The sequence below is a fragment of the Haliotis cracherodii genome, unplaced genomic scaffold (assembly GCF_022045235.1).
Source record: "Haliotis cracherodii isolate W230 unplaced genomic scaffold, xgHalCrac1.p SCAF_4, whole genome shotgun sequence".
In the NCBI taxonomy this organism is placed as follows: Eukaryota; Metazoa; Mollusca; class Gastropoda; order Lepetellida; family Haliotidae; genus Haliotis; species Haliotis cracherodii.
This window is the reverse complement of record NW_027266297.1, coordinates 58363490-58387953: the sequence shown is the minus strand read 5'-3', so window position 1 is coordinate 58387953 and position 24464 is coordinate 58363490. Positions and strand designations below refer to the sequence as shown.

General features: G+C 41.7%; 1 protein-coding gene across 2 annotated transcripts in view; it reads right to left on the bottom strand.

Annotated features, from left to right (window-relative positions):
• The window catches only part of LOC139480474 (tyrosine-protein kinase yes-like), a 32415-nt gene extending 10703 nt beyond the window's left edge, over nucleotides 1-21712 (bottom strand). Inside the window, exons 1-8 of one of the 2 annotated variants that reach the window (XM_071263564.1) lie at nucleotides 21616-21712; nucleotides 19235-19289; nucleotides 11200-11390; nucleotides 10770-10866; nucleotides 7872-7979; nucleotides 7058-7149; nucleotides 3453-3596; nucleotides 2378-2524 (exon numbers count right to left, since the gene is read on the bottom strand). In XM_071263564.1, coding sequence (XP_071119665.1) covers nucleotides 2378-2524; nucleotides 3453-3596; nucleotides 7058-7149; nucleotides 7872-7979; nucleotides 10770-10866; nucleotides 11200-11365 — 754 coding nt within the window. In that variant the 5' untranslated portion in view covers nucleotides 11366-11390; nucleotides 19235-19289; nucleotides 21616-21712. The remainder of the gene's footprint in view (nucleotides 1-2377; nucleotides 2525-3452; nucleotides 3597-7057; nucleotides 7150-7871; nucleotides 7980-10769; nucleotides 10867-11199; nucleotides 11391-19234; nucleotides 19290-21615) is intronic. The other variant, XM_071263563.1, reaches the window with a different exon arrangement.
• Nucleotides 21713-24464: the final 2752 nt, after the last annotated feature.

The window sequence follows — 24464 nt, the reverse complement described above, 5'->3', positions numbered from 1 at the left end:
GCACGACTTGCTCTCCAGAAACATCTTACGCAGCACATGTGTTCAAATCATATCCTCATTAGATGAGAAAGGTCTGTAAAGAACTACCTCAGTAAGTCAGTCACAATGACAGCGCGTCGTAATACATTTACATCAAGTACAAGACGTCAAAATGGCCGACACGATAAACGTGACTGGAGAGATTTCCGAAGTTGTTGATGAACCTTTGGCGGTTACATGTGTTAGTCATCATTGATCAACTGGCCGATCATTGAAAGGAGATTAAAGATGCGTCAAACAGACACAAAGGTAAATTCATAGATTGATGGAGACGGTCAATGTCAGCCTAGGCACGGATCGAGTCGATACTACGATAGTTTAGATGTGCATTTCTTCGTTTGTTCATTAGGATGGGCCGTAGCGAGGATATTCGTGAACAATCATGCAGTCACGCTCTCTGACATTTCTCAAAGTATACTGAAACGCTGAGACCAAGAATAAAGGTTCTAAATGATCAGAAAGAACGCTTATGCATGTTTTCGTGCTCGGGAATTCCCAGGGGTTTCCCCAGGAATGTGGAAGTAGTCAGTGTTCAAGAACACGGTCTCGTGAAAAACGTATGAACGTCAAATTGTGTCATCATACACTTATGAACGTCAATTTCGCGGTCATGTGACCGACCTCTCGTCCAATGGAAAAGCCTTATATCGTGTAAACTTCAAATTAAAAAATTATTTTCAATTGACTAATGTAGTTGGTAAAGCGCTAGTTCCAGGTGCTAACCAGGTGCGATGTCCCACAAAGGTACAAACTGTAAAACACATTTTTGGTGACTCTCGCAGAGATATTGTTAAAATCCAACTCAATAATTACTGTTTGTTCGGAAGTAATTGCAAGAGCGCATGTTTCATGCGCTTGACAAGTCAGAAATACACATCACGGGTGTATACTTCCGTGGGCAGATATGTATTCTGAGTTTATACTTGACACAAAGGCATTTTTCCAATACCATCTGTTTTGTACCTTTCACTGAATCAAAGACGTCGTATATATGAGGATTCTTTTAATTGAGAATTTATACATGCAGGGAAATCGAAAAAGCACAGACCTCTTTGCCAGTCTATGTCGGCTCATGATAAAGATAGAATCGTACAATGGACTCTGCTTTTAGCAGTGTTTTTTATGATTATGGAACCGTTTTGTCGCTTTTGTTTACTGCCAAATAAATTGACCCCTAGCTGGTAAGTTTAAGATATAACTTGGTACTCCTCAGAGCATCTGTCTGGGACGGTGGTGTAGCCTAGGGTAGGTGAGGTAAAATTGGGTTTAACGTCGCGTCCAAGATTATTGCACTTATATAGCGACGTTCATGTACGTGTGTGTGTTTATGTGGCTGCTTGTACTTGTCCGGACTGATGCCGATTTATAGTGCTAGCACACTGAGATACCATGCCGCAGTTTAACATGAATATCCCACTCAGACACAGTATACTGACTCCGAGCCGACCAGTCCTTGTTTTAGCCCCTTAATGCCGAGCGCCAGACAGGGAAACAACAAGTACCATCTTTTAACGTCTTTTGGTATGACGCGGCCGGGGATCGAACCCCGGACCTTCTACCGGACGCTCTACCACAAGACCACGGAGGCGGTCGTAGCCTAGGGTAGAGTGAAACAAGTCACTGGACAACCAATCCATTTTATCCGACTTTTACGACAAGTATATGTTACTGGGAACAATTCTATCCTAATAATACCCACGGCGAAGCTATCGTAACCATAAGCAAGAAATATATACTGTTCACTAAGAGACTACTATTTACATAAACACTTCAGGTCTGGTCGTCAAATATACCTGAAATCCTGCAAAAGGATCTCTTCTACGAAAAAACGTGTTGTTTGTTTGTTTGTAGTACAATACTCCAGCTTTATGACGGCGGTCGGTTAATAATCGAGTCTGGACAAGACAATCCAGTGATTGACATCTTGAGCATCGATCCACGCAACTGGGATACGATGACATGCATCATCCGAGTCAGTGAGCCTGACCACCCGATCCCGTTAGTCGCATCTTACGACAAACATAGTCGCCTTTTACGGCAAGCATGGGTTGCTGAAGATCTTTTCAGTCCCGGATCTTCACGGGTAATGTATTGTAATAATATTGATAACAAAAAATATTTCAAAAATAAAACTCATAATAAGGAAAAAATCTTTGCCAAACCAAAGAATATAAACCGAGTATATTTCAAGATAAATCTCAATGAACAGATATGGAATTGAACGTCCGGGCATAACCACTGATAGAATCTGTTATTCATAAAATGGTCGAATTTAAGCTTCCACGGGGGTTTGAAATGTTGACCAAGATAGGATTGTCATCCACAGATTTGTACCTACCCTTCCATACTTCGCCAAAACACCCAGCGCCAAGTTTGGCAGCCATCTTGACCGCATTTCGGGCCACTTCTAGGTCCCGGAAGTGTACAATCGGTCGGGTCCTAGGACACGCTTTTGTTAGCACTGCGCACAGCCCATCTGCATTCTCTGGCAATAATGCATTGACACATTCCAAAAACATGTTCTCTCAAAATGTAAAACAAGGCCAGAAAACCCTTTTTTTCTTATAACGAACATGTCCGTCTGGAGACATAGGAATAAAAACGTTGTTTTTTTTCTAAATGAAAATTGAAATCTGGAAATGAAATCACCAGTTCAATGAATAACCAACACTTCCATAAGCTGGATTGAGTGAGTGAGTTTGGTTTAACGCCGCTTTTAACAGTATTATAGTTATATCGCGGCGTGTCAGCTTAGTGTGGGACGAAAGCCCGAAGTGATGCAGGTCTCAGCCGTTTACCGCTTCGCTGAAACCTACGAGCACGGGTATGATGCTGACAAACCTAAAAAACATAATCGGGGCGAATCGGGATTCGAACCCACAATCATTGGTTTCTGGCGTGCTCAAGAGACGCAAATCTGCACACCCGTGCCCCCTTCATAGGCTGGAGCTCAATCCAGTAACAAAAGATCGTTTACTCCAATAAATACCCCCCTGCATAAGTATCCGACAAACCCTCCAGATCAATTTAAGCAAATGAGCGCGGAGGCTTCTATATTCTGCGTACCAGATAATGAAACATTCACAACAACATGTCTGATTTCTGTATCACGAAAACGAAAATAAACGGGCAGTTACGAATGACCATAATAACAGTTGTGCTATTATATTGCCATGAATCTACAGCCTGTTGTTTCTGAGCGCCATGCTATCTACACACGTAATGATGTACTATCGAGGGTACATTTACATGTGTGTTTTCCCCACGCTGAGAGGCATAAAATCAAATTTAAAGATCTTAGTACAAAATAGATCAGTAGCAAAAAAGAATTGTTTCTGACGCCTGATAACAAAGCAATAACCAATGTCAATCTTTGAATCATTCAGATATGACAAATCCATAATTGTACTTACTTTTATAGTGGTCTATAAGTTCAATTACATCAGGAAATGTTCTCTTTGTGTTGATGTAGACGCCCCCGTTATCCAACTTCCGCATACGGTAGTGTTTGACACTCGGGACGTTGTCTCGCACCGACAACACATGGGAGGACTTGTCTGCAGCAAACAGAAGACTGGGTATGTGAGAGCAGGACCATGTATGGAACCGTATTAGTGCCACATTCTAAAAATAAATATCTTCTACGTAGATGAAAGTTTTTAGAATAAGGCACTAATACACTTCCATACTGATGGTAACCATGGGATTCCCAGCTTAAAACAGATCCCCGGTATCATGATTGTAGTAAGTGGCGACTACATGAATCGAATAATATGTAAGAGCAGGAAACATATCTCCATAGTAACGCTGCACCCTGTATGGAAGCATATTAGGGCCACATTCTAAAATAAATATCGTCTACGTAGATGAAAGTTTTTAGAATATGGCACTAATACACTTCCATACTGATGGTAACCATGGGATTCCCAGCTTAAAACAGATCCCCGGTAACATGATTGTCGTAAGTGGCGACTACATGAATCGAATAATATGTAAGAGCAGGAAACATATCTCCATAGTAACGCTGCACCCTGTATGGAAGCATATTAGGGCCACATTCTGAAATAAATATCTTCTACGTAGATGAAAGTTTTTAGAATATGGCACTAATACACTTCCATACTGATGGTAACCATGGGATTCCCAGCTTAAAACAGATCCCCGGTATCATGATTGTCGTAAGTGGCGACTACATGAATCGAATAATATGTAAGAGCAGGAAACATATCTCCATAGTAACGCTGCACCCTGTATGGAAGCATATTAGGGCCACATTCTAAAATAAAAATCTTCTACGTAGATGAAAGTTTTTAGAATATGGCACTAATACACTTCCATACTGATGGTAACCATGGGATTCCCAGCTTAAAACAGATCCCCGGTATCATGATTGTAGTAAGTGGCGACTACATGAATCGAATAATATGTAAGAGCAGGAAACATATCTCCATAGTAACGCTGCACCCTGTATGGAAGCATATTAGGGCCACATTCTAAAATAAATATCTTCTACGTAGATGAAAGTTTTTAGAATATGGCACTAATACACTTCCATACTGATGGTAACCATGGGATTCCCAGCTTAAAACAGATCCCCGGTATCATGATTGTCGTAAGTGGCGACTACATAAATCGAATAATATGTAAGAGCAGGAAACATATCTCCATAGTAACGCTGCACCCTGTATGGAAGCATATTAGGGCCACATTCTAAAATAAATATCGTCTACGTAGATGAAAGTTTTTACAATATGGCACTAATACACTTCCATACTGATGGTAACCTTGGGATTCCCAGCTTAAAACAGATCCCCGGTATCATGATTGTCGTAAGTGGCGACTACATAAATCGAATAATATGTAAGAGCAGGAAACATATCTCCATAGTAACGCTGCACCCTGTATGGAAGCATATTAGGGCCACATTCTAAAATAAATATCGTCTACGTAGATGAAAGTTTTTACAATATGGCACTAATACACTTCCATACTGATGGTAACCATGGGATTCCCAGCTTAAAACAGATCCCCGGTATCATGATTGTCGTAAGTGGCGACTACATAAATCGAATAATATGTAAGAGCAGGAAACATATCTCCATAGTAACGCTGCACCCTGTATGGAAGCATATTAGGGCCACATTCTAAAATAAATATCGTCTACGTAGATGAAAGTTTTTACAATATGGCACTAATACACTTCCATACTGATGGTAACCTTGGGATTCCCAGCTTAAAACAGATCCCCGGTATCATGATTGTCGTAAGTGGCGACTACATGAATCGAATAATATGTACGAGCAGGAAACATATCTCCATAGTAACGCTGCACCGTGTATGGAAGCGTATTAGGGCCACATTCTAAAAATAAATATCTTCTACGTAGATGAAAGTTTTCAGAATATGGCACTAATACGCTTCTATACTGATGGTAACCGTGGGGGTCCTCGCCTAAAACAGAACCCCGGTATCATGATTGTCGTAAGTGGCGACTACATGAATCGAATGGTCAGCTGCGGTGACTTGTTTTTGATTGTGTGCCATTATACCAAAACGGAATGCTCGTAATATGAGTCACTGGTTTTCCAGGTCCAGTCAACTTCAGTGAAGACAAGATTTATACACTGTTGGGTGGGTGGGTGGGTGGGGGTGGGGGTGGGGGGGGGTCTGAGAGAGGGTGACGAACTGAGTTCCGATTGAAATAGGGTACGGCCAATTTTGGGAATCAAACATAAGGAGAGATTAATCAATCCTATAACCACTGAGGTCCCTGTCATCTTCATCATCCTTATTTGATATTCCACCTTGGTGAGTGAGTGAGTGAGTATGGTTTTACGCCCAATTTAGCAATAGTCCAGCAATATCACGTCGGGGACACCATAAATGGGCTTCACACATTGTACCCATGTCGAATCGAACCCGGCGTGACGAGCGAACGCTTTAACCGAAAACAGCAGAATCACCATTCTAGTGACCTTGACAGAGACTTTGACCTTCATTATTAGTTGCAAGTATTTCAAGAACATCAAAAAGGTTATCTAGCACATAAAGCAAATATGATAACCCCGGACAGAGTTCTATGGAACAACAAAAAATGTTACTCAATGAAAGTAGGTCCCCGTTACCTTCCATTGTATCATCACATTGTCATCACTTTTTTTTAAAAACTATTCAGCTAATACAAAATATACATGCATAAGACTTTTAAAAAAGCATCATAGCGAAACAACCTTGATCTTGAAACTTACTTGATCTTACAGGTACGAAATTCCATTGACTACAGTAAATATTTCTCAAGTTCGGAGGTCAAAACTCCTTTCAGGCTATGGCCTTCATGGTGACTTTGACACTTGACATTTCAATATGTCAAAACACATTCACAGTGCTCTTGAGGGGATACACATAATACCCCGTGCTTCAAAATGAAAGTACGGCACCGGTCAAATTCAAACCCTTAAAACGTTCCTTCCCCATTTACATTGGTCTGCTTAATTACGTAATACTTTCACTGTCCAAACCAAGGACAGACGTTTCACTGCTTTGTAAGAACATAGGATTTTAGGTGAATTACCGTATTCGACGTAATAAGCGCTCCGCTCTAAAAAGCGCCCACGGCGATATTTGTCAATATATTGGGAAGTCAGCAATCGCTGTTAGCACCCCTTTCGATTGATCAATGTGCTCAAGACTTATATATTCGTGTATAACACGTGTGTTATATGCATTCTTAATTTTGGGAAATTAAATTCTGGAAAAATATATCTGTCGTATATAAACATTTCAGGCTGTCAGCATAAACCACGAAATTAACGATCTTTCAACTCTGTTGTTTTTCACCAAAATAATATTCTAATAAGAGCCCCCTTTTTCTAATTGTGAGAACGCCCTGGGCGCTTATTATGTCGAATACGGTAACAAGATGAAATGTATTAGTAAGGCAGGATCCCTTATTTGTCTATGCTGGTGCGTCATGCCAAGTTCAAAAACGCGTTGGGGACGGACAAGTGACTCTGCTCACCTGTAGACTCTCTGACCAGGAAAGTGCCAAGTTTGTTGCCAGGAATCAGCAGCATCTTGTCGGCCTCTTTTCGGTCACAATTATACCACCAGCTGTGGAAACAGAGAGCGCGCTATATGTGAACATATGATCATAACCCATGTAATATATTCCATTTGAATATCTGTTTACCAATACGTCCTAGCATGTTCCCAAACGTTAGATGAATGTAACAGTCACATTTAACCCAGTACCATAACCCAGCAAGCATTATTGATATAAAAGGACAAAACATTTCCATTTTCATAAGAAATCTGTGCTGAAAAGAGATCCATTGAACGATTCCGACAGTGTCATCAGCATGGTTATGAATCAAATCGTGATGATGCCAGGCGTATAAAAGACAAGCCCGAAGTGCTACATCTTCCGGAAGCAAGCGAGTTAACGGACTATAAAAGTCCAATATCCAACCTTGCCGAACTAGGCTGGTATTATGGAGTTACAATTTGGCTGGATTAACGAGTCTGTGCATTGTCCAATCAAAATCACGTAAAATCGATGAAACAACGAAAGGGCGGTAATTCGAGAATATATATCACAGCTATAAGGAGTGTGTCAGGAAAAAGTGACAGTTCTATATTTACAAATAAATATATATTAATTTGGACGTTATATAGGAACTGGTCATTTATTGTAGGGAGGGGGTCATGTTATGTGTATGGGGGGCGGGCATAAAAACATGTCACCACAAAAAGGGCTGTATAATGAAATATGGACCCCTCTCGCCACCTATGATAAATAACCAGTCCCTATATGAATGATGGGCACAACTTACTCTTGTGCTTGTGGAGACTCGTCGTCCTTACACACGTAGTTTCTGGGGATGTACCCCTTCTGTCGAGTCAGTGCATTGGTTGCCACCCACCAGTCACTGTTCTCTTGGCTGAAGTACAGAAATCACCACATAGTTAATTACACATCTCTATGTACATATGCAATCTCTACTTCAACAGACCACCTCCGTGGTCTAGTGGTAGAGCGTCCGCCCGGAGAGCGGAAGGTCCGGGGGTCGATCTCCAGCCGCGTCATACAAAAAGACGTTAAAAGATGGTACTGGTTGTTACCCTGTCTGGCGCTCGGCATTAAGGGGCTATACCAGGCTATACCTGAGTGGGGTATTCATGTTAAACTGCGGCATGGTATCTCAATGGGCTAGCACTATAAATCAGCATCAATCCGGACTAGTACAAGCAGCCACACACACACACACACACACACACACACACTCACACACACGTACATGCACGTCGCTATATAAGTGCAATAGTCTTGGACGGGACGTTAAACCCAATTTCACCTCACCTCACCTCAACTACTTCAACATATTTTTTTATATGTGGTCTTCGACAAACATTACTTGTCGTAAGAAGCGACTAACGGGATCAGGTGTCAAGCTCGCTGACTCAACATACCATCGTATCCAGTTCCTTAGACTGATGCTCATGCTGTCAATCACTGGATTGACCATTTTTAACAGATCGCCGTAATATAACTGGAATATTGCTAAGGGCGTCGTTTAACAACAAATAAATAACCGCTTTAAGTGCACGCATGGGGTTGAGTGAGTTGGTTACGAGTGAGTGAGTACTAAGTAAGGTTAAGAATATATGGATGAACAACTTCTTTATTACAATTAAGAGCGACGTTTCGGTGTAGGTTCTAACACCGTTATCAAGCAAGAAGGAGTATATGAGTGAGTGAGTGATTTGGGGTTTAGGCGCGTTTAACTTTATATCAGTTATGTCATGGTATTTATGCCTGTCTTAGACGATTACCACTTTAGTGAAACTCGCGATCAAGGGAATTGTGCTGACAAACCAAGAACCATAATCAGGGAACAGCAAGTTCGAACACAACATCAGCGGATCGTGGAGCTGGCTGAGGGGAATTACAGTGTTTCACTAGACAACCATTGATACAGATTTGGTGGAGATCTTGATGTGGTTTTACATGTATTCTGTAGTCAGCTGTATCTCACGCTTAGATCAATGGTACACAGTGGTACAGATTTGGTTGAGATCTTGATGTGGTTTTACATGTATTCTGTAGTCAGCTGTATCTCATATTTACATCAATGGTACACAGTGGTACAGATTTGGTGGAGATCTTGATGTGGTTCTACATGTGTTCTGTAGTCAGCTGTATCTCATATTTACATCAATGGTACACGGTGATACAGATTTGGTGGAGATCTTGATGTGGTTTTACATGTATTCTGTAGTCAGCTGTATCTCATATTTACATCAATGGTACACGGTGATACAGATTTGGTGGAGATCTTGATGTGGTTTTATATGTGTTCTGTAGTCAGTTGTATCTCACGCTTACATCAATGGTACACGGTGATACAGATCTGGAGGAAATCTTGATGTGGTTTTACATTTTACATACTTCAAGACGATCCCTTTCTAAATCATCATGACAACATACCTTCCCTCGTCAACTTCAAGACGGACCCCTTTCTAAATCATCATGACAACATTCCTTCCCTCGTCAACCTCAAGACGGACCCCTTTCTAAATCATCATGACAACATACCTTCCCTCGACAACTTCAAGACGGACCCCTTTCTAAATCATCATGACAACATACCTTTCCTCATCAACTCCAAGACGGCCCCCTTTCTAAATCATCATGACAACATACCTTCCCTCGTCAACTTCAAGACGATCCCCCTTTCTAAATCATCATGACACATACCTTCCCTCGTCTACTTCAAGACGGACCCCTTTGTAAATCATCATGACACATACCTTCCCTCGTCTACTTCAAGACGATCCCCCTTTCGAAATCACCATGACAACATACCTTCCCTCGTCAACTTCAAGACGGACCCCTTTGTAAATCATCATGACAATATACCTTCCCTCGTCAACTTTAAGACGATCCCCCTTTGTAAATCAGCATGACAACATACCTTCCCTCGTCTACTTCAAGACGGCCCCCTTTGTAAATCAGCATGACACATACCTTCCCTCGTCAACTTCAAGACAATCCCCCTTTCTAAATCATCATGACAACATACCTTCCCTCGTCATCTTCAAGACGGACCCCTTTGTAAATCATCATGACAACATACCTTCCCTCGTCAACTTTAAGACGGACCCCTTTCTTAATCATCATGACACATACCTTCCCTCGTCAACTTTAAGACGGACCCCTTTCTAAATCATCATGACAACATACCTTCCCTCGTCAACTTCAAGACGGACCCCTTTCTCAATCATCATGACAACATTCCTTCCCTCGTCAACTTCAAGACGGACCCCTTTCTAAATCATCATGACACATACCTTCCCTCGTCTACTTCAAGACGACCCCCCTTTTTAAATCATCATGACAACATACCTTCCCTCGACAACTTCAAGACGGCCCCCTTTCTAAATCATCATGACAACATACCTTCCCTCGACAACTTCAAGACGGCCCCCTTTCTAAATCATCATGACAACATACCTTCCCTCGACAACTTCAAGACGGACCCCTTTCTACATCAGCATGACAACATACCTTCCCTCGTCAACTTCAAGACGATGCCCCTTTCTAAATCATCATGACAACATACCTTCCCTCGTCAACTTCAAGACGACCCCCCTTTCTCAATCATCGTGACAACATACCTTCCCTCATCAACTTCAAGACGGCCCCTTTCTAAATCAGCATGACAACATACCTTCCCTCGTCAACTTCAAGACGGTCCCCCTTTTTGAAGGATAGGTCATCATCATTTACAGCGTCAAAATCATACATGGCCAGGAACTTGATGACCTCTGCAAAACATATGGGATGCACCAAAGTTAAATTTAAAGTCAACACTTTTAAAAGCATTGAACCATTTTTTTTTTATTTTGAGAAACATACATCGCATAAAAAGATAAAATTCCACTTTTTTGAAAGGTTGGAGCTGCTGGAAAATTCCTCGACAAAATGGGAAATAATCCTTCTTGTCACACAGTCTTGTGGATATGTTTTGGACACCATGAATCGTTTATTTACATTTATTTACAAATACTGAGCAGGTTCAGCATGTGTAATAGTTTTACGAAAAGTATCACTGGTTTCCATGAAGAAAACACCACTGAATGTATATATATAAGTCTTACGTTGAAGTGACGGCAGCGGTGGCAGGCTCCGCTTCTTGGTGGACATCGTGGCATCGTTGTAACTTGTAGAGGGCTGTGTGGTCGGGTCTAACGTACCGGCATTCAGCTGGCTGATGGAGGGAGGGAGCTTGGGGATATCCTCATTCCTCGATACACATTTACCCATCTCGGTGAAGGGAGGCTAGCGGCACCTGAAGCAGTCCAATGTCAGCATTGTTCTCTGTTGGACGTAACGAGACACACGTAGCACTACGTACCTGGGTCCCGATCCACAGAGCACTACGATATTCGTAAGCCGATGTTAAAACACATCTGTGACGTCATTCTATTGTTTGAACGCTCCATTATTTTTCAGGAATGGAAGTTGTTTGCCAACTATAAATTATCTTGAACCAGCATTTGAATTAATTTCCATTTGGAAATGACGGAACTATTTTTTACGTTTATTGACAAGTGAATAATTTCATGAATGTATGGTATGAAATTAACTATTAAATTTTTTCATAATTTGCATAATGTTTAAAACCTCAAAATAATATGTATATTATTTGTGTTAGAGCAGGTTACCTACAACACTGTTCATATTTACAGCAATTAGATAAACCTTTGACGAGAAAAAACAAATCAGATAATATATACTGAACCGCAAAAGAAACGTCACCCCAAGAAACATTGCACGAAAAGTTGTCATTTAAATATCTTGGTAATTTTTGTGAAAGTTTTTCAAATTTAACATTACCTTGTCCGGAAAAATGAAATTTGATGAGAAAAAAACAAAGCAGATGACAATAAAACGCATCACGGCAACGTCCATGGTAACCCGATGCACGTGAGTTCCGTGCAAATTGAAATGCACATGCGTTCCCCCCTTTCTTGCCCTATAAAAGTCCACCCAGATCGGATAACATTCATTCGTTATTGAATTGCTACCACATGCCAAAATTGACAAGAAATCAGCGACACCAAGCCCTTGAACGATTGCAAGCTGAACAAACCGCCCGGCAAGTAGCCAATGCATTTCAAATCGACGTAAGGACCATATACAGGCTCCAGTAACGGTAGCAGAACACCAACACTACAGATGACCGACCACGTAGTGGAAGACCAAGGGTCACCACCTGACGTCAAGATCGTCAGATAGTGCGACAGTATCTTCAAGATCGCTTTGTTTCTGCTGCGGAAACTGCTCGACAGAACATGGGGACACACCAGCGACACATTAGTGCGGACACCGTGCGTCGACAATTGACGAGCAGACACCTCCATTGTCACAGGCCACACCGAGGACCCATTTTGACACCACATAATCGCCGGGATCGTCTTCAGTGGGCAACACAGCACCAGCATTGGCGCCACCAGCAGTGGAGAAGAGTCCTCTTCTCAGACGAGAGCTGTTACTATATCTCAACAGCAGATGACAGAGAGAGAGAGAGTCTGACGACGCCGCGGGGAACGTTATTCGGATGCTTGTGTTGTTGAGAGAGACTCATGGAGTGGTCCGAGCAGCATGGTGTGGTGTGGAATTGGTCTTGCCCTGTGGTCTTCCAGAACATCGGTCCAGGGAGAGGCAAAGGTGTCACAGCAGCTCGGTACATTGATCAAGTCTTGAGACTACACGCCATACCTCATTGGGCACGTCGCCGCAACCACGAGTTTCAGCATGATAACGCCCGTGCCCACACTGCCAATGCAACAAGAGACTTCCTCCAGCAGAATGGTATCAGAACCATGCAGTGGCCTGCCCTCAGTCCCGATTTTAATCCCATTGAGCACCTGTGGGACGAGATTCAAAGACGGCTGAATAACGTCCGACCAAGGTCGACAACTGCAGCTGAACTGCGTCAGGCGTTCCTCACAGTGTGGGCTCAAGTGCCAGTGGCCTTCATCAACCGCCTCATCCATTCAGTTGCAGTAAGCAGTAAGCAGCTTGACATATATTTATCATTTATTATACTACTCAAAAGAAGGCAAGGAACACTCGAGTCTTCCAACTATGGGGGGGGGGGGGTGCACGGGTGGCCGAGTCGTCTAAGGTGCCGCGATTCGCTGTGCAGAGTTGCGTCCCTTGGGCACGCCAGAAACCTATGATTGTGAGTTCGAGTCCCGGTTCGCCCAAAGTATGTTTCTAGGTTTGTCAGCACCATACCCGTGCTCGTGGGTTTCACCGAAGTGGTAAACGTCTGAGACCTGCATCACTGAGGGCTTTCCTCCCACATTAAGTTGACACGCCGCGATAAAACTGGAATATTGTTAAAAGTGGCTTAAACCCAACTCACTCACTATATAGTTACGATAGGTCGAACGTTACGATAACTTTGTGGATCGGTACCCTGGACGTTCTTAAAGCGGCAACAAATGAAAGCGACAAAAAAATATATAATCATATTAAGAAATCTATGTTATACCATTCCGACTATTATAAGCATATGTGTATGAATCAATATCAGTTATTTTGATTTCTCTGTTTGTTGTTATGTTTCTAGATTTCTCAGCACCATACCCGTGCTAGTGGGTTTCACTGGAATACTGTTAAAAGCGGAGTTAAACCCAACTCACTCACTCACTCCAGCTTATGGAAGTGTTGGTTATTCATTGAACTGGTGATTTCATTTCCAGATTTCAATATTCATTTAGATAAAAACAACGTTTTTATTCCTATGTCTCCAGACAGACACGTTTGTTATGAGAAAAAAGGGTTTTCTGGCCTTGTTTTCCGTTTTGAGAGAACATGTTTTTGGAATGTGTCAATGCATTATTGCCAGAGAATGCAGATGGGCTGTGCGCAGTGCTAACAAAAGCGTGTCCTCTGTTTGTTGCCTAACGCCGCACTCAATCCAGTGATTGACATCATGAGCATCGATCCACGCAATTGGGATACGATGACATGCATTAACCAAGTCAACTATCCTGACCACCCGATCCTTTTTACGACAAGCATGGGTTGTTGAAGACCATTTCTAACCCGGAATTAATTAGTGATGATACAAGGTGTTTCCGAAGAGTTGGGCAAAACCTGCCCCACCCGTGGCACCTTTCACAAACACATGAAAAGGCAAGTCAAGTGTTCACCTGGAAAAAACACGGGAAAATACGGTACAAGTAAAAAAATATGGAACTGATCGGACATCATTCTGGTCAAAGTTTCAAAACATGTCCTCCACGTGTATAGTACCATAAAAGGCTTGGAAAGAAATCCTTATTAAATCCTTGTACGTTGTAACGCTGATCAAGCACCTTTTGAACAAGAGTCGTATTACGCTGATAAATTCTTCAAAGAAAGAGCATGCTTGATTGTCCCTTGAAAGTTGTGAAAAGTAGATATCAAGGTGAGGTGAAATGGGGTTTAACGTCGCGTCCAAGATTATTGCACTTATATAGCTACGTGCATGTACGTGTGTGTGTTTGTGTGGCTGCTTGTACTAGTCGATTTATAGCTAGCTAGCCCACTGAGATACCATGCCGCAGTTTAACATGAATACCCCACTCAGACACAGAATACTGACTTCGAGCCGACCAGTCCTTGTTTTAGCCCCTTAATGCCGAGCGCCAGACAGGGTAACAACAAGTACCATCTTTTAACGTCTTTTGGTATGACGCGGCCGGGACCCCGGACCTTCCGCTCTCCGGGCGGACGCTCTGCCACTAGACCACGGAGGCGGTCTGTAGACATCAAAGGCTGGAGCTACCGGACATAAAGGGAAACTTGACTGTTCGAAAGCCACCCCGCGTACCATGCAGTACCCTATTGTCGCTCTGGGGCCCGTTCCACAAAGCTATCTTAGCGCTACGACTACCGTAAGCCTATGTTAAAGTATGGGAGTTACAATCATCTTAGCGCTAAGATTGCTTTGTGGGACAGGGCCCTGGATCTTTATGCATAGCTACAAATATCAGTGAGTGGCTATGGTTTTACGCCGCTTTTAGCAATTTTCCAGCAATATCACGGCGGGGGACACCAGAAGTGGACTTCACATATTGTACCCATGTCGGGAATCGAACCCGGGTCTTCGGCGTGACGAACGAACGCTTTAACCACTAGGCTACCCAAAAGATTAGGTAGTTTCGCTGGTCTCTTTCAGTTCGGGATCAGGTTGCTAAATCAGTGGAAGGGATTTGGCTATTTGACATTATTGAATGATATGTGATCATCCATATACCTGAAGCTTTAGTTAAACATCTTGGCAAAATTCCAATTTTGTTTTTTGTTTTGATTTTGATAATCCGAACAGAAAATCCTATTGATGTACATAAAGAAACAGATCAGCAAGGGGGGAGGGGGATCAGGTGGGGGTGAAGAGAGGGGGGAGGGGGGGAGATTACAATTTGTGACCGTGGGGGTGCCTACTTCAAGTGACTTGATGTTCTATTTCTAAATTTCAAATATGTTATGTATAATGAAGTCCAGCATTTCACCAATAGTCTTAAACCTTTAAAGATGAAGGTACGCCATATGGTCATCGCGTTTAGTGGCCGATGTCGCATGGGTCAGGAATGATGTATTTTCTTTAGTTTGTCGTGTGGGATGGTGGTGGAAAAACTTGAAAAGATTGACTATAATTCTTAATAGAATCAAGGAAAGTTTCCTTTATATTCAAATAAAGTATTTCAGACAGGTGGAATTAATATCATATGGAGTCAGGTGGGGCAGGATACGCTTAGCGTTTCGCTAACACCTAGTACCATGACTATTTGATAGTGAATCATAAACAGTTGCTTATGATATAGTCGGACTCTGTTTTGGAGCGAAGATTTCTGATGATTGAAACCAATCTCTCCTGTGTACTTGTATCCTTTCGCCTCCTTTCTCCAATTCATATACATGGTAAAAAGGCAATATTGCTTCCTTTTGAAACATTTAAGAACCATATAAGAACTGCTTAAACGAGATATGTTATTGTTTTTGTATTAAATTGAAATGCAGAGATTTCTCAAACATTGGGTTAGCACTCGGAAATTTGTGTGTAAATTTTGAGAACATTTTGAGGAAATGTGTGTCTAGGAATGTTATTTCTGTTTTTCATGCTTATTTCTGAAATTTGGAGCAAATTGGAAAAAACTGGCGGCCATATTGAAAATGGCGGCCAAAATGACATTTAGCTGGACATGTGGGATGTCCATCGTGTGATTTCATGTAGTTTGGACATCAAGCTATCTGACAACCACAATGGAAATTTGTCCCTCCATTTGGTAGTCAAACATAAAAATCAGGGGTCTGGCTCATGGACTATTAAGAGTGTGTTCACATAAGCCAATAAATGTCCATGCAATTGCGGCGCCGAAGATAATCGAGCAGTCCTTGCCCCTGCATAAAAAGGATCAAAGTTTAACATCTCAAGTTGGAATAGATGGCCTTACTTGCCGAGGGAATCATGCAGCGGTTATATAGCTATGTTCATAATCATACCACATACAATATCTAACATCTCAGGTTGGAATAGAGGCCTTACTTGCCGAGGGAAACATGCAGCCATTATATAGCTATGTTCATAATCATACCACATACAATATCTAACATCTCAAGTTGGAATAGATGGCCTTACTTGCCGAGGGAAACATGCAGCCATTATATAGCTATGTTCATAATCATACCACATACAATATCTAACATCTCAAGTTGGAATAGATGGCCTTACTTGCCGAGGGAAACATGCAGCGGTTATATAGCTATGTTCATAATCATACCTCATACAATATCTAACATCTCAACTTGGAATAGATGGCCTTACTTGCCCAAGTAAACATACAGTCATTATATAGCTATGTTCATAATCATACCACATACAATATCTAACATCTCAAGTTGGAATCGATGGCCTTACTTGCCGAGGGAAACATGCAGCCATTATATAGCTATGTTCATAATCATACCACATACAATATCTAACATCTCAAGTTGGAATAGATGGCCTTACTTGCCGAGGGAAACATGCAACCATTATATAGCTATGTTCATAATCATACCACATACAATATCTAACATCTCAAGTTGGAATAGATGGCCTTACTTGCCCAAGTAAACATGCAACCATTATATAGCTATGTTCATAATCATACCACGTACAATATCTAACATCTCAGGTTGGAATAGATGGCCTTACTTGCCGAAGGAAACATGCAGCCATTATATAGCTATGTTCATAATCATACCACATACAATATCTAACATCTCAAGTTGGAATAGATGGCCTTACTTGCCGAGGGAAACATGCAGCCATTATATAGCTATGTTCATAATCATACCACATACAATATCTAACATCTCAAGTTGGAATAGATGGCCTTACTTGCCGAGGGAAACATACAGTCATTATATAGCTATGTTCATAATCATACCACATACAATATCTAACATCTCAAGTTGGAATAGATGGCCTTACTTGCCCAGGGAAACATGCAACCATTATATAGCTATGTTCATAATCATACCACATACAATATCTAACATCTCAAGTTGGAATAGATGGCCTTACTTGCCCAGGTAAACATGCACCGGTTATATAGCTATGTTCATAATCATACCACATACAATATCTAACATCTCAAGTTGGAATAGATGGCCTTACTTGCCCAGGGAAACATGCAACCATTATATAGCTATGTTCATAATCATACCACATACAATATCTAACATCTCAAGTTGGAATAGATGGCCTTACTTGCGCAGGTAAACATGCGGCGATTATATAGCTATGTTCATAATCATACCACAGACTAGCGATTATATAGCTACGTTCATATTCAAACTACATGCACAATTTAACATCTCAAGTTGGAATAGAGGCCTTACTAGCTCAAGTCTACATGCAGTGATTATATTGCCATGTCCATGATCAAACTACATAAAAAATGCAATTTATAAATGAGTTGAACACTTACAAAACAAACCACTTGTAATTGAGGAACAGCCAAGCAGGATGGCGTTTTAATGCATATTTTTGGTCAAAACAAAAGACAAGGTTTTCCTTTCAAACTGATACATATCTACAACAGGGAATGAAAATATACCAGACGTGTCGAGAACGGAAGTACAAATATTTAAAGTATAAAATAGTAAACTTTAAAAACCTGTGGGGGTCCACTTTCAACACGATAAAACGACAGAACACCTTAATTTTTTTAATGAAGTTTTCAGATATATGTTGCTGAAAGATCACAGTATGATGATTACGGTCATCAATATTTCATATATTTTCAGAAATTACTATTAACTACATCAAAGTGATCGCAAAGTTAGGACACAGTTGCAACGAATCTGGTTAGCGACAATACGCACGTTTTACTGATGAAACCGGTTCCTGTTCCACAAAGCAATGGCAAGTGTTCTGTATGTTCTAAAGTTCTTAGCATGAAATTACTATGGATGCTTTACAGTGCTGGATACTCTGGAGTGGAATTCTACTAAATCATGATAGAAAATGGCTCAAGTCTCCAGATATTATGCGTGAGTTACATTGCTGCGAGAAACGTGAGTTTGGATATGATTCAGACCGTCTTAGGCCTTGGTGAATATCTATCTCAAATAATGAACATTAAGAGATTGTGAATTTATAACTGTAATTTACACCTTCCTATGCAATACGCAGGGCCTGAATTCGCAGGGCCTGAATACGCAGGGTCTGAATACGCAGGGCCTGAATATGCAGGGTCTGAATACGCCGGGTCTGAATACGCAGGGCCTGAATACGCAGGGGCTGAATACGCAGGGTCTTAATTAGCAGGGCCTGAATATGCAGGGGCTGAATACGCAGGGGATGAATACGCAGGGGCTGAATTCGCTTGGCCTGAATACGCAGGGTGTGAATACGCTGGACCTGAATGCGCAAAGAAACCAAGGTTGGTGAGCAATTTAGTATAACTGATATCCATTTCCTGGTTACGAGTATTTACACATCAGGAATATGATTATCTCAGCACAGAAACAAGTCGCTGTTCGGCTCAGAAGGCGCCTATAATGATAATACACGCGAATTATGATCACTACAGTGTCATGTCGAGCCGCTGTGTACGAACACAAGTGTCTGATCGAAAGACATACCTGTAGTCTCAATCAGCATGTGTGATCCGTCCCGAGCCAAGCTGCGTATATCCCACTATTCATGTCAGAGGAAAAAATTGACACTTTGTGCATTTACAAACAGCAGCAATGTACATCCGCGTTGTCAATATCACTGTCATTGAGTTGCTAGCTCGGTCACATGTGACATAATGTGTTGACTATATCACTGTCATTGAGTTGCTAGCTCGGTCACATGTGACATAATGTGTTGACTATATCACTGTTATTGAGTTGCTACCTCGGTCACATGTGACATAATGTGTTGACTATATCACTGTTATTTTGTTGCTAGCTCGGTCACATGTGACATAATGTGTTGACTATATCACTGTTGTTTTGTTGCTAGCTCGGTCACATGTGACATAATGTGTTGACTATATCACTGTTATTTTGTTGCTAGCTCGGTCACATGTGACATAATGTGTTGACTATATCACTGTTATTGTATTGCTAGCTCGGTCGCATCTGACATAAGGTGTTGACTGTGTCACTGTTATTTTGTTGCTAGCTCGGTCACATGTGACATAATGTGTTGACTATATCACTGTTATTTTGTTGCTAGCCCGGTCACATGTGACATAATGTGTTGACTATATCACTGTTATTTTGTTGCTAGCTCGGTCACATGTGACATAACGTGTTGACTATATCACTGTTATTTTGTTGCTAGCTCGGTCATATGTGACATAATGTGTTGACTTTATCACTGTTATTTTATTGCTAGCTCGGTCACATCTGACATAACGTGTTGACTATATCACTGTTATTTTGTTGCTAGCTCGGTCACATGTGACATAATGTGTTGACTATATCACTGTTATTTAATTGCTAGCTCGGTCACGTGCCAAAAACGTTCTGACAAAATCACTGTTATTGAGTTGCTAGCTCGGTCACATATTTCATAATGCGTTGACTATATCATTGTTATTGAGTTGCTAGCTCGGTCACATGGGACATTAAGTGTTGACTATATCACTGCCATTGAGTTGCTAACTTGGTCACATGTGACATAATGTGTTGACTATATCACTGTCATTACGTGACTCGCTCGGTCACATGTGACAAAACGTGTTGACTATATCTTTGTCATTGAGTTGCTAGTGCGGTCACGTGTGACATAGCATCACTGTTACTTTGTTGTCAGCTCGATCACATGTGACATAATGTGTTGACTATATCACTGTCTTGGTGAAGCTAGCTCGATCACATGTGACATAATGTGTTGACTATATCACTGTCTTGGTGAAGCTAGCTCGGTCACATGTGACATAATGTGTTGACTATATCACTGTCTTGGTGAAGCTAGCTCGGTCACATGTGACATAATGTGTTGACTATGTCACTATTGTATTACTTACGAATGTCAGGATCACCACTCAGAAGGCGTAGGTGTGACCCTCTTCATAAAGCCAGTTTTTATTGTCGGACGCTCTGTCGTTTCCGTCATTTTCTGAGTACGGCGTTAACCCTTCTCTTGGTGATAAAATCGTACACAAAGTATATCTACTTCCTTGTCTTAATGGCATTGATCCTGTGTGGCACATGCAGACTAAACACGTGATGGCCAACATATCTAATTGGATATGCGTCAAAGCGGCAAACTGCCACACTGCCTGTACACACGCTGACTCGGAGTCCAGGAAACTAGTGAATCTCATGAATATTCCACGGTGACGTTATCTGCATGAAAGGCCTTGACTGGGAATACTAACATTGACGGTAGTACAGTAACACTGACATAGTTGACAACTGTTGCCTGTTTATATGTACTGTAGAGTTGTGCTCTGACATAGCCGTGGGTTGTGTTACATGTGCTGTTTTACAGGAACGTAGATCAGAGAAGTCAATTTCCTGACGAATCGTTTGTTTGTTTGTTTGTTTGCTTGGGTTCTTTTTTTGTTGTTTAACGGCACACTAAGCAATATTCCAGATATATGACAGAGGTCTGTAAATAATCGAGTCTAGACCAGGCAATCCAGTGATTGACATCATGAGTATCGATCCACGCAATTGGGATGGATGACATGCATCAACCTAGTCAGCGAGCCTGACCACCCGATCCCGTTAGTCGCCTCTTACGACAAGCACAGTCGCCTTTTACGGCAAGCATGGGTTGCTGAAGACCTATTCTACCCCGAATCTTCACGGGTTCTCAACACACTGCAGGGGATTAACAGTTACTGTGGTAATACAAGCACAGGGGTCAAGCCAAAGGTGGCGGCAACTTCGGGAGACCCAGAGGGGGTAAAACACAACAATAACATGGGATGTCATAACTCACAAAATCTAAAGTCACGTAGCTCATGACACAATGTGTCTGCTGTCCACATGACATAAATCAAATGTCACTCATCACCTACCCTAAGTCAAGAAGCTGTCGAAGGGGCATTGATGACTTTATCCATCAACACAAACTCCCGAGACACCGCCTACACCGCTACATCCTAGGCAAATTGAGAGAGAAATACTTCCCTGTCGGGGAACACACGCCAAGTCTATCCTATACTGATAACGAGCGTGGCCTATTTCTGAATTTTTAAGTCTAAAATCATATTCATGAAATCACACGTTCTATTGGATATGATCTCTGCGGGCATGTCAGATAGCGTTATTATTTCTTTTATCGTGATAGGAAGGTTAATATCCTCCTTCTAACGTAACAATGGCCGACAAAGAGATTGACGTCATTTCACAAGAGTATTTTTCCTGGTTCAATATAAGGCATTGTTTAGTCTTATACCAAATGGGCATGGGCGTTCTGTGTGATGTGTTAGATATGGAATAGCGTATGGGACATTTTCGTGTTCTCGTATTCTCGCACTTTGGGCATATATACCTTGTTTCCGAGCTCTAGATCGTGACGACACGTGAACGTCGGAACGCGAGAATGTCCCTTACAGTATTCCATAGTTAGACAAACGTATTGATGGACAAAACTGACAACCGACGAGTATGGATAACAGAGGGTGTAAAACATACAAGCTAAAAGTCCCCATTGTAACGCTGATGCGGTAAATGTGTTTCATTGTATTGTAAAGCGGAAGGTCGTCACTTCATTCTATTTTTAAAGTTTAGTTGTATTGTACAGCTGAAAGTGATCAAATTGAAATATATCGTGAGTGAGTGAGTGAGTGAGTGCGTGATAGAGTGAGTGATAGAGTGAGTGAGTGAGTGCGTGCGTGCGTGAGTGAGTGAGTGAGTGTGAGTGAGTGAGTGAGTGAGTGAGTGAGTGACTGAGTGAGTGACTGAGTGAGTGAGTGACTTTATGGACTTTCGCAAGAATCGACATAATAAATGTTTGAACGAGCACTGAAGCGTATCGACAGGTTGGATATATTTCTGTACCGTCCACTTCCGGGTGCATGTGCTACGCCAATGCCGAAACCGTTATGGATAGTTCATTCATTGCACGTTCATTGTACAAAGTACTGCTTTTATCAGAAGACGAATACAGCATTTCCATTTTTCCTTTGTTGAAGACAAGGTCCGCGGGCGAGGGGGCCTTACGGTCTGGTGTTCATTTCTGATAAAGCATCTGATATAATCATGTACATGCAGGTCAACATAAAGTTCCCACAATAATCTTAATGTATGGGAATAAATAGAAATATAGACAACTCACGAGTATTAATGGCACTTTCATAGCCCTTGTTTAATTTCTCAGAGCTGAAAAGGTGATGAGAGTAGGCTGCGAGAGTTGAGAATGGACTGGTTGGTCGGTTGGTTTGTTTAACGCCGCACTCAGCAATATTCCGGCTATATGACGGCGGCCTGTAAATAATCGAGTCTGGACCAGACAATCCAGTGATTGATATCATGGGCATCGATCCACGCAATTAGGATCGATGACATGCATCAACCAAGTCAGCGAGCCTGACCACCCGATCCCGATAGTCGCCTTGAGAATGGGATGGGAATGGATTGGGGGTTGTTGAATAGATGTTCTGGGTCTGTAAGAGAGACATACATATATCATGAGTATCGATCCTCGCAATTGTTGGGATACGATGACATGCATCAACCAAGTCAGCGAGCCTGACCACCCGATCCCGTATATACACATACATACATAGATACATACATACATAGATACATACATACATAGATACATACATACATACATACATACATACATACATACATACATACATATATATATATATATACTAGGCAAAAGAAGTTAAAGACCACCCAATTCTTTCATATTACTATAGGTAATCTGTGATGCCTTGACAGATTAAATATAGTAATATGAAAGAAGTGTGCTGTCCTTAACTTCTTTTAAATAGTAGTATAAATCATACAATTTGAGTAACAAAGTTCGTTCTCAGCCTGTTGAATCAAACTTGGCCCGAAACAAGGCATTCTTTATGCCACAAGGTAAGAAAATCTCTTCTAATATTGCTTTCAACAAACGTAAATTCACAAGATGGGCTACGTTGCTAATAGACCATTTATCAGGCCGCATCTAAGACTTCATCCAACCGTCAGCAGTTCTGGGAAGCAAGAGGATGCCACTCCAGCCATTCAGGACACCCTAAACCACCCATCCTAATCCTCCCTTAATGTACATGATTTAAACTGCTAGAACCCAACAACTATTTACTTCTCACACCAGCATCAGATCTCCCGGGACAGGGAGTGACGGATCCAGTCTTGTTGCAAACCGTCAACCCGTGAACATCCGGGTTAGAATAGGTCTTCAGCAACCCATACTTGTCGTAAGAGGCGATCAACGGGATCGGGTGGTCAGGTTCGCTGACTTGGTTAATGCATGTCATCGTATCCCACTTTCTTAGATCGATGCTAATGATATCGATATTTGGTCCAGACTCGATTGTTTTACAGAACGCCGTCATATAGCAGCTGAGTGCGGCGTAAAACAACAAACACAATGGAAAAACGTCATACTTTGTGAGTAGTGATCAAGTCTGGGAGAGGTATTCTAGCGGTTGATGCAATGAGAAACGATTCAATTCTACCAGCAACTATTCAAATCAGTTTCACTCGGCTGTTGTGAGTGGATTACACCGACTTTGTGCCAGCAACATTCCAGCAGGGCCCTCCAGGAATAGGCTTCATACATTGTAGAATCAAAACCCGTTGGGATGAGCCAGTTCTCCATGGCGATTCCGTGGAAGAAAAGGCCCCCCAGCAACCTATGCTGATCGTAAGAGGTGAGGTGAAATGGGGTTTAACGTCGCGTCCA